The sequence below is a fragment of the Homalodisca vitripennis genome, chromosome 3, assembly GCF_021130785.1.
Source record: "Homalodisca vitripennis isolate AUS2020 chromosome 3, UT_GWSS_2.1, whole genome shotgun sequence".
Taxonomy (NCBI): Eukaryota; Metazoa; Arthropoda; class Insecta; order Hemiptera; family Cicadellidae; genus Homalodisca; species Homalodisca vitripennis.
Genome location: NC_060209.1, coordinates 131480371 through 131492415, shown reverse-complemented (window position 1 = coordinate 131492415; position 12045 = coordinate 131480371). Strand labels below are relative to the sequence as shown.

At 33.8% G+C, this 12045-nt stretch overlaps 1 protein-coding gene across 1 annotated transcript in view; it reads left to right on the top strand.

Moving 5' to 3' along the window:
* Positions 1-10707, top strand: part of LOC124357509 (DNA topoisomerase 3-beta-1) — a 64873-nt gene extending 54166 nt beyond the window's left edge. Inside the window, exons 12-15 of the mRNA XM_046809379.1 lie at positions 4062-4179; positions 4286-4548; positions 7067-7169; positions 7905-10707. Of these exons, the coding sequence (XP_046665335.1) occupies positions 4062-4179; positions 4286-4548; positions 7067-7169; positions 7905-8111 (691 nt within the window). The 3' untranslated portion in view covers positions 8112-10707. The remainder of the gene's footprint in view (positions 1-4061; positions 4180-4285; positions 4549-7066; positions 7170-7904) is intronic.
* The last annotated feature ends 1338 nt before the right edge of the window (positions 10708-12045 follow it).

Below are 12045 nucleotides of genomic sequence, written 5' to 3'. Positions count from 1 at the left end.
GGGATGATCATGTAAGCTTTGTGTCAAAAAATGTATCATCTAGTATTTATGCATTAGGCAGAATGAAACAATACTGTAACCTCACTTCACTTAAAACTATATATTTTTCTTTGTTTGATTCCCATATGTCTTATGGAATAGCAATCTATGGCGGAACTTCAAAAAAGAATTAGGATTACTTACTAATATTACAGAAAAAAGCAATTAGAATAATGTTAGGCTTGGCTGGTAAAGAGTCAGTAAAAATGCATTTCCGAGAACTAGGAATTTTAACGGTATTTGATAGGTATATTTTAGAAACAGTTAAATATTGTAAACAAATTAATATTCCCACTATATCACAAAGTCACACATATTATAATACAAGACATCATTTTATTAGTGATAGACATAATTTGGAACTCTATAAAAAAAAAACTTTTGCAGGACTAAAATTTATGCAGTACTTACCTCAAAACATTACCAATGAACAGAATATGACAATATTTATCAGAAAACTAAAGACATTTCTTACCACCATATCTTGCTACTCTTTAGAAGAGTTTTATAATCATAGAAATATTTAGTATTTGGGTCAACAAATTTATAAAATATCTACTGAAAAAGTGTATGTTAGTTAATCTTGATTAGGTCTATGTTAGTTATCAAGGGTGATTGGCGTACTTTTATATCAATATTTTCATTGGCACAATAATGTAAGTATTTATAATAGTTACATAATAATTTGACACTATTCTGTACAACATATGTATACAAATGAATAAAGAATAATTTGAATTTGCAAGTAGCTAATGGCTTTATGCGTACTGTGCATACATAGCTGCATTTTCCATGCACAACTGTGCAGTTTCTATGCAATTCGTGGATAAAGGGAAAACTTGAACACCTTCACTGCGATACTAGTCATGTACTGACTTTAGGACAGCAGGTATAGTAGCAATGTGCATCCGCTGCAGAAGTCTATCTGTGAAGCAGGGTTTAAGTTGCAATCGTATTTTGTGAAACGACTCAAAAATATGTGACCCTCTTAAGGAAAGCTCTTGCAAAATTGCGAGAAAGAACAACTAACCTCAAAATGTATATCACATTTGGAAAATAAGTTTACAGCAGTAAAAATACTGTTTTCAGTTTTACTATAAGATAAATATATAAAATACTAGACATCATGACGTGCCAACGGCCGACAAACTGGTTGAAAGTGCCTTCCTACTCTTGGATCAAAAAGTACAGATACCTGAGTTTGAACGTTAACCAAGAACTAACTAATTGAGCTAAAACTATGGGAGTTACATTAGAATTTAGCTCGTTTGTTTCTGAATCTAGACATATAAAGCCAATTATTTACAAACAATAACCAAGTTTTGTGTCTGTAAGGATTAAATAAGTACTGGTTTTTGGCACTTTACAACTAAACAAACTGCAGTTTTGAGAATTATTTATAATTGTTAAACCTGCCATGAGAGGTCCAAAGCTCATATGAGAAAAGATGATCGAAAATTGTTAAATATTTTGTTAATATTAAACAATATTTAATTTATTACGCCTTTCTCTAACAGTCAATGACGTGAGCAGGCCGCCCATGATGCAAGAATAGTCCAACGAACAGCCATACTATGACAGAAATACTGGTGTGCCGTGGCTGACACGCATACAAATGAAAGTGAATGTACGTTTAAATATGTCTTGTCCTGACTTTTGTACATGGAACTGGAGATTATTTGAGGTTATATTATTAGTCAGATTTTATTTGGAATGGCACACATTTGTAAAAGGTTAAGTATAACCAATGCAATTATTTAATAGAAGAGAATTCATTTCAATGAGGTTTGAACATTGGTGCTGTAGATGGAGCTTCTATTGGTTACTGTTAACTTACATTAAAACATAAAACCAATATTTAATACTTTTATTTTTTGTGAGGACAAAAGTCCGTATGTGATATCACATAATATTTTGTGATGTGTTTGAAGAAGATAGCCTCGCTATCGAAAGGTCTCACAAAAAATAAAAGTATTAAATATTGGTTTTATGTTTTAATGTAAGTTGAACATTGGTGTTTACTAAACAAAGAAAGCTACGTCTTTAATGAGGTTGGTTCTTGCTAGGGTCTTCTAAAGATAAACGGATGTTAAAAGTACTTTGTTTTGTAAAAAAAATAACTATACTATTTAGTTTTGTTTTGTATTTTATATTGAGAGAAGAGTAATAATTTTGTATGTATATTTTTACAATAAATTTAAAATGTTATTTTGCATCTAAAAGATTTTTAATTAAATCCTGTTCACAAAAATCTCATCTTTTAACCCTTTGAGTGCCGCGGCGTTTTGCTATATGGCATGCATGAAATGCCGAGCCAAAATGCCTGATTTTGCAAGTGTCTGCTTAAAAATTCATAAAAAAATTATTTATTAGTATAATGTCCTGGGTTTTTGTTTGTTTTGTAGATAAATATATTTTCTTTATAAATATAATACATTCATTAGTAATTTAACGTTTTTATACCAATAAAAAAAATATTAACAAAAACTTTATGAAAAAAAAGTTTGTTTTTTATTTTGACACAACGTAGTGTTATTGAAATATTTTATTTTTTCATTTTCAGTTATGCTATCTTATACTCCATTTAATTCTTTACAAAAAGACATATAAAAACTTTGTTAATACTTATAATTAAAGTTTGGAAAATAAATAAAAAAATATGAACCGCTACAAAACTAGAAAGTTTCTAACCTAACATGACATTCTATGTCTTGTCTACACTGCTAATACTTGAATCTAATGCCTGAAATACTAGGTCTTCATTGTCAGCAACGTTTTTACGACTCATTGCTTATAAATATCACTGAACAAACACCAAAACAATAAATACTATACAAATGTATTTAGTAAAGTACTAGCTGCTTACGATCGCTGTAACTCACGGTCAAGTGATTGTTCTACTTACACACAGACTAGAACAACATAAACAAACAAAATAATATGAAGATACTAACACTACAAACCCATTTACACTTAAAAACTTTCAATATTTACAATAATTTGTGAAATAAACACCAGCGCAAAGAAAACATGTGACTGCTCGTCCGTGTCTCTGTCGATTCTAAACTCGACTAGGACATGCTCTCTTTACAACCGCCGTAAAAATAAGAATCTACCCAAAGTTCAACATCAAAAGTTACGTTGAAGCCTTTGGAATGCGTATGTATAGTCATTGAGCCAATTTAGATAAATACTATATAAAATATAAGCGTTACTGCAGAAGTCGCAAATAGCGATTCTGGTATTTCTTGCGTATAACGCAGGATTTACAAATAGCGATGCTCCGGCACTCAAAGGGTTAATTATTGAGGTTCTAAATATTTTAACAACAGTATTGTTTTCAAGTAAATGTTGGTTCTGGAGGCTAAAGTATTCGGAGCACTTCAGACTGCTTTTTGATGGAATAACCACTGTCAAATATCAATGCTATTAATGAGTGCTGCAAGACAATTAGTTTTGTTACACTCTGAAGAGCTTGTAGAATTTTTGCTAAAACACTTTTAATTCCATCTTAAACCCTGCTGTGAAATGGTGATAAATTGATAATTTGTTTCAATAACGATCAATACAAAATCATAATAATTTGAACAGAATAGAGCTGTTGAGAGCTATTATATTGAGAGAGCTGATGGTCTCAGGGTCTAAGGCAACTGACCTTGGATCTGAGTTAAAGACAGTGCAGGCAGGTCAACTCCTGTCTGTTACTTTTTATTAGTACCATCGACCTTGTACATTACACACTCTTTTCCTTATTTTGTTTGAAAGGCACAAGCCTGTGGCTTTATAAATACAGTAAGGATAAGTAGGGGATTGGCCTCTCTCAAAAAAAAAAGAGTTGCAGGTCTGGATCTAGTGCTTAATTCTCGGGAGAATTGCAGCTAACTGTTTATTATTTATCACTGTCATTGATTCTTTGACAATTATTTGCAGCAGTAAGTTTTGTCAGAATTTAATATGGACTGGGAAGTCATGCTACCTTTTTGAATCTAATTATTAAATGAAGACAATTATTCTGATTTCAGGTGTGGCAAATGTAGGAGGTACATGAAGTATATACAGGCCAAGCCTGCCAGACTGCACTGTTCTCACTGTGATGAAACCTACAATCTTCCACAAAATGGAAATGTTCGTTTGTATAAGGTGAGCGTTGTTATGTTTATTTTTGGATTGCCTCCCATGTCATTAATTTATATATTTCTGTATACAATTTTTCTGTGTATTCGCTCAAGTTATACATGTATTTTAGGAGCTCAAATGTCCACTGGATGACTTTGAATTGTTGTCGTGGTCGACAGGAGTGAGGGGAAAGTCATTCCCTCTATGTCCCTATTGCTACAACCACCCACCGTTCAGGGAAATGAAGAAAGGATCAGGGTGCAATTCGTGCACTCACCCCACCTGCCCCCACTCACTCAACAGTAATGGGCTGTCTTCTTGTGTTGAGTGTGAGGGAGGAGTGCTGGTCCTCGATCCTGCGTCTGCTCCCCGCTGGAAACTGGGGTGTAACAGGTATGTGAATCACCATTTTCAATTAATTGAGTATGTTATTTTTCTGATAAAGCAGGGTGGCCGAAGGAAACCAGGAGTAAGCCATTTCGAGACGGGTTCAGCGTGAACCCGTCTTGAAATGGGTTCGCGCTCAAAGTGAGAGAAGGTGGAGGTTGCATCCGGGCATGAGAATGAGCACAATGGTACCTTCCTCCAGAGTGGCGTCTGGCCTTCTCTTACTAAATAGATCAATGTCTTCTCGGGTTATAGGTCTGATCACGGGACATGGTCACCTGAGGAAGCATCTTCACAGTCGGCATCCTTCAGGAGGATTTGGTCTGTAGAATGTGTGATGAGCAGGATGAAACTGCCGAACATTTGCTCTTTGGTTGCCCTTCAATAGCAAGGGAGCGGTATGCCATCTTTGGTAGTTTGGACATGGGTGGTGAATTTCCCCAGAAGGACCTGATAGGTTGTTTTTGGCGGTTTGTGGAACTGCTGAAATCATAGACTGGTAAGCTTCATGGTGTGGTTCCAGGGTGCGCAAAAGGCCCTTGAGACTTAAGTGCATGGCAGTAGACCGCCCCATATAAGAAGAAGAAGCCGGCAATCTCCTTATAGGACTGGAGAAATCTCTAAAATAAGTTTTCTGTCTCTGAAAACTTATGAATTGAAGAAATAATTTGACAGCTCCTTGAATCAGGAGTTGATTAATCTCAAACATTGAATTTTACACAACATGATCAGTGAAACTATATATGTATAAATTATATATAAACAGATTGATGTTCAAATAATATTTTGGTTATAATTTGTATTTATTTATTTGTGAGTTTACTCCATCTATTCGTAGTCAGTAACTGATCAGCAGTGTGTAAATTAGTGATTGCTAAAACTTACAGTAACAAAATTACATGAATTTTCCAAGTTCTTATTGTGTTGAACTGATTTAGGTTATGGACTTTTAAGATTATAGTTAAGCTATAGTTTTGTATGTCAAAGAAATATATGCATTTTAGATTATATAAAATAATAAAATTTTCTTTATATTAATTTTGGGTAGTTACAATTAATTAAAAGGGTAAACAAACATATCTGACAGCATTTAAATCGTTCTAATTGATGATTCGATATTATCAATCAACTGTAGTGTTGAACGCTTATTATACTGCAGGCATGCTTTTATTTTAATTTATCTTAGGCTAAAAATAAATTTAGGATTTGGTTGAGAATTATTGTAAAGTATTTGGAATCGGATTTGAGAATTCCAAATTTCTCTATATAAATTTTAAGTTCAAATAACTTTAATCAAAAGTTCATTAACCCTCCCAGTGGCAACTACTTTTTCTCTAAGTGGCGGGACTTTTTCTCCTATTTTGTATTGTATCAATATATACATATTTTTTAGGTCAAACAATTATACAAATATGACATATTATATATCAAATTAAACTGCACAAAACACACAATGTAACAGTGTTAAAATAATTTACTTACCTTGGTTTAGTTGAAAAGTAGATAAGTTGAAAAACCAAAATATTTTTTTGAAAATTTTAATTTTTATGTTTGGCTTCAATTATGAAATTAAAAAATAGCTAAAATCAACTATTCTTGATAGCAGTTTTGTTCTAAATTTAATTTTAATTTGAAAAACACACAGTTTAAATTAACTAAAAAAAAAAATTTACTAACACTAATGACATAAAAACTATTATGTACACCAGTTTTTATGACATTTTAGTCTGTATCTGAGCCATCTTCTTTCTTCCTCTTTCTTCCAGGCCTTAGAGGTCTCCAATAATGTTCCAAGTAGGGAAAGCACTCTCTGTGAACTCCACTATAATTATTATTACCACTCACATCAATTCTTTGGTTTTCATCATCAGAAGTGTCAACATCGTCTTGGTTAGGCACATAAACCTCATCGCTTCCGGATGAGAAGTCCTCTAGGCTAACGTCGTCGGGGAAATTATCAGCTTCTAAATCACTAACACTTACATCACTTAATTCTTCATCTGCTACAAGTTCCCTAATATCACTAGAACGTAAAGCACTATCCATTTTAATTGTTAGAAACAACAGAACGCGAACAGAACCAAACAAACAACGCTGTTGTCGGACTACGGCCACTGTCAACAAGCCGCGAGTGTTCTATCAACGCGACTCGCCAAAGGCGTTTAAAATCGACATACAGTAAACAAAACGTAAAGCCAGTACAATATAATACTATATGAAATTAAAGTTTGGAATCTGTTCTTTCTATCCATACCACTTCAGTGTGGATACGTCGCGGAATGTTTTTATAAACCGCTCAACAAAAAAGGCTTACATAAATAGACGCTGCAGCGCCTTTGCCACTGGTAATAGAAAATAAATAGACGCTGCAGCGTCTTTCACCACTCGGAGGGTTAATAATTTATTCTGGACACTTTTTTATATTTATAAGGATTATTGATTTTATTAATAATACCACAGTTTATAGCCTACTTAACTAAGACTGCATGTCTTACTGAGTGAATAAACTATTTTCTTTTTTCAGGTGTGATGTAATCATTCATCTGTTTGATGATGCCGCCAAAGTTAGTGTGGAAGAAAATATTTGCGATTGTGGAGCCCAAACTGTTTCTGTAGAATACAAACCGGTTAGTTCATTACTTTAAGTCTGTCAATCCTGCTATTATAAACCAACATTTGGTACTGTGAAAGTAGTTTTAAAACAATTTTCATAAATTGAATTTTTGTTTGTTTAGTTACAGTAAAACCTCCAGTTAACAGAACTTAAGTTAACCAAAACCCAGGTCAATCAAAATGGTCCTATGAATGATAATGTCTATATAAATAACCAAGTCTATAAAATAGTTTATACTCAACATCAGAACACTGCGTTGGTTCTGGGCAGAAGAGTGAGTGTATGGGTGATGCATTGCTATAGCAACTGGCTGGACCGATAAAGTGTTCTTGAAACTCACCAGTCAGTTCATCTTCAAATTCCTCCCCTCCCTCCCTCGACTACAGCTGCGCTGCACCGCACCGGTACCCAACATTACGCAGTGCCGCAACAGTCATCTCATCTGCTCCTACCACCATTCCCAAAGTGTAACTTACAGAAATAATTCATTTTGCCTATGCACCCATTCCAATTGTTTCTTTTTAGATGTAATCAGGTTAGCCAAAAAATTTATAACCCAAAATGACAGCCCCTCCTTTTTTCGGTTGGCTGGGATTTTATTGTTTTCATATTGTTAAGAACTATTTAAAATGCTTTGTGTCTAAAATTGTTTTGGAAGTCTCAAATGAAAGGCAATTACTAAAATGAATAAAGTGACAATATTGTTTAAATTTGTGTATTGTTGACTTAATTTACATTTTGTTCACAGGAGAAGAGCAAACTACCCAATGAGGCAACAGAGATGTCTGGCTGTGTTTTCTGCTCTCCTCAATTCTCAACTCTGGTTGAGAAGCACCGTGCAGTGGCTAGTAAACCTGTCACTGCAGGACGTGGGAGAGGGGGCAGAGGGCGGTCCCGAGGCAAGCCCCGCCCACCCAAGGATAAAATGGCTCAGCTAGCTGCGTACTTTGTGTAGGTCACATGAGGGATATATGAAGTAAAAATATGTGGAAAAAATAACTTGTAATTAGTTTCATTGTTCTTGGCTAATTGGCAGTTTATGAAATTGATGAAGGATTGTCACCAGCTCATTTTTATATCTTCTATAATATATAATGATGAATATAAATAATGTTCAATCTCTAAGCATATTTTTTTCAAGAGAGCAAAATACTAAAGTCAAGATAAACTCGTTTCTAATAAAATTTAGTTAAAAGTGTTTCATAAAAATGTATATCTAGCATGGTTATCTCATACAGAAAAGGTTTAGTTGAATCCAGCAAGATAAAAGTGTATTTTGGTGGGAATTCTTAAAGAAAAATAAACTTTATTGTTGTAGCAAAAATAATTGTACCCATTTAGTATTGTATTATTACGTACAGTACTAAATTAAAAATAATTTTTTTAACTAAAATTTGTTTTTGATGAGCAAAACAATTGATTAAACAATAGTGTATAGAGTTATATAACAAAGATAAATTAGTGCAGAGAACTTTTATCAAGTATAAACTTTTTGTTATTAACCCACTTAAGACAGTGTAGAGAATAGCAGCCCATTTACTAAATATTTATGGAACTAAATATTTTAAATTTTTAACACCAATATACATGATTTTCATCCATATGTTGTATTTTTGTATATAAAACTTACCTAAACTATTCCGTGATGTTGAGTTTGAATTAATAGGGCTGAAAGCCAGGGGGATTTTTACTAGTTGATAGGAAAATCAGCAGACTTACCTTGAAAACTACCTTCTGCAGTCCACTGTATTCCATGGTGTTGGGTTTGAATTAATAGGGCTGAAAGCCAGGGGGATTTTTACTAGTTGATAGGAAAATCAGCAGACTTACCTTGAAAACTACCTTCTGTGATCCACTGATTGAAAAAACACACATTTTTCACATAATTGGTTAAAGAAAAGTAATCGAAAAGTATTTTGAAGCAAATGCCCATGAAACATAACTATTATTAAATATTAGAAATATAATGTGTAAAATAACAAGAATGAAAAGTCAAATGTAAGTAAAAAGCATGGAAGTCAATTGAAAAAAATATACAATTATGTAATCACATTGCAATTCCCTTACAGGGCAGTATAAAAGACAACTTAAACAATTAAGTGAAAAATGGCTACTTTTATATGTTTTTTTCAATCAGTGGACCCTAGAAGGTAGTTCTGAGGGCTGATTATAGTAACTATTCCTTGATGGTTGAAAGTATATTCTATTTTCACAGTGACATAGGCACACTATGATCAATGCCTACTCAAATTGTCACAATGCCCTCATCAATATCACTTACTTCCTCATCCTATGATGAGACCTACATCATTGGATTTTCCAACACATGAAGCAGCAAGTATGCACCCAGATATACAAGGCACAACCAGACCACTCTCATCTACAGACAAGATTCATATCCCTGAAACTGACAAATATGTTTGAAGCTATCCCAAAACAGAACAACCATAAATTTGAACTGTTCTTATTGAATTGTGACTATAAATTCATTTGTTAAAACTTTGAACATCTCCTAAATGAAGAGCATAATTATTGATACTACGATTTCAGATAGACTTAAAAATTATAATGTACTGTAGTAAGTTTAAAGGTGAGGTTTAAAGTTGGAAGACTTAAACTTCTTAAACTCAAATATAAAACACTAATGATTTCATCAGTATTATCGTTATCCCGATCCCGATATTTGTAATATCTTCTATTCAGATTCACATTCATTCTCATTGCCACTTTGTAATCAAAGTATCCAAGTTTACAAACATCTCACAAAGATTTGCCATTTTCACTGTTTGCTAACAACAGGTGTTTTGCATTTGTTAAAACTACCACAAAATCGATTATTATACATAGCCATTGAGGACAAATACGATGTTCTAAGTAAAAGTGGACAGAAACGAACACAGTAACGTTACACTTCGATTTGGTAACAAATGACTAAACTAAATCGATACGTCATCCGAAGACGGGCATTGCATATTTTATTTCTTAAGTGGGTTAAACATTTTTTTTTCTATTTAGTATACATTATTAAAATACTACCTTTAATGTTTGTTTAGATTGCCTAGTATAATAAGTTAAAGAACATATTGAACTGTATAAACAGTTAATTAACTATATTCAATTATATGTTCAATTTAATTATATGAACAGAGTATTGATAAAATAGTATTGGTATTTATAAAACTCATTTACAATTCAGATCATAGTGTATAATGTAAACTAGCTGGTGCATACAACTTGTTCAATCTAAAACATTTTTTCCTACTGTGCGTTATAGTGATTTTGTACATGTGGTTTAGTATTTATTTAAAAGTAATGTTTGGTGCTGATTTTATCATTAGCTACAGAAAATATTTGTGTTTATTTTTCAATGCATGAAACATAGAGCTTTAATAATTAATGAGAGCGTTGTAATTAAAATGTTTACTATATGTATTCCAGCAGGTAACAGCTAAAATCTTTCTTCTTTCTTAAGTGTTGTTTGTACCTAGATGTTGATAATTTCATTGAAGTATTTATTTCTACTATCTGTTCAAATAAATGTTTCTTAACGACTCAAATAGCATTTTACTACCTCATGCTCACTGAATAAATTAATTCTAATTAGCTTACTTAACCCTTAACTGGCTTATAAAACGTCTGAATGCCATCAGGCTCAGTAGAGTGATTGGTGAACAAACTGGCTACGTGTAAAAACCACAAACCTTGGAATTGTCCTTCGTCTGTAAGAGCGCTTCATAGTTATCGGCGTCAGATAATGTAAGCATGTCTCATCGTTGGCTGTTGATCAATTGTTGAGTTTACGTAATTGTTATTGTTTATAGTGTTATTTACTGTTTTTATTATTCAAATATGAGTAAACGGTGTAGGAAAAATATCCATTGACTGAAAATAATAAGAGATGAATTGCAAAAATGAGTTTTAATTCACAAGTTGCTAAATATGAGGTCTGTCCAAAAAGTATCCGATCGCCGACCAGTAGGCGGCCGCGGCGTAACCGACCGGCTCGAACAGGTTATTGGAGGGGAGGGGCGAGCCTACTCCTTCCCACATTAGGCATTGAATACGATCCGGTGACTCAGTGAGTCACAGCGCTCTGTTCCTTACAGTACTGCCGTGTGTGTGCGTCGTATTTCAATATGACTGAACGTGTTGAGCAGCGCATTTGCATTAAATTTTGCCGAAAGCTTGGGCATTCAGCATCAGAGATGATCACTATGATACAGAAAGTTTATGGTGACGTGCCTATGGCCGATACACAAATAAAAGAGTAATTTAGGCGGTTTAAAAATGGCTGCATATCAGTGGAGAGTGATGACCCATCTGGCAGGCCTTCAATGGCCAGAAACGCTGTGTTGAATTAAGAAATGTTGAACGTGTTCGTGCAGCAATTAATGAAAACCGTCGATTGACTGTCCGAGAGCTGGAAGAAGATTTAGGAATACCAAAATCGTCAGTTTGTAACATTTTACACTAAGATTTAAAAATGAACCGTGTTTTGGCAAAATTTGTTCCTCGGCTGCTTACAGAAGACCAAAAGAACTGTCGACTTGAAATCGCACAGGACAATCTGGATTTGATAAAAAGTGACCCAGGGCCATTTAAAAAAGTTATTACTGGTGATGAGTCATGGGTTATGGCTACGACCCTGAAACAAAGGCTCAATCTTCACAGTGGAAAACTCGCGAAGAGCAACGGTCAAAAAAAGCAAGACAAAGTCGAAGCAATGTCAAGACAATGCAGACAGTTTTTTTTTTACCAGGACGGCGTTGTTCATCACAAATATGCTCTAAGACGCCAGACAGTGAATAAGGAGTATTATCTTGAGGTTCTACGGCAGCTACGAGATGCAGTACGAAGGAAACGACCTGAACTGTGGATAAGCCGTGACT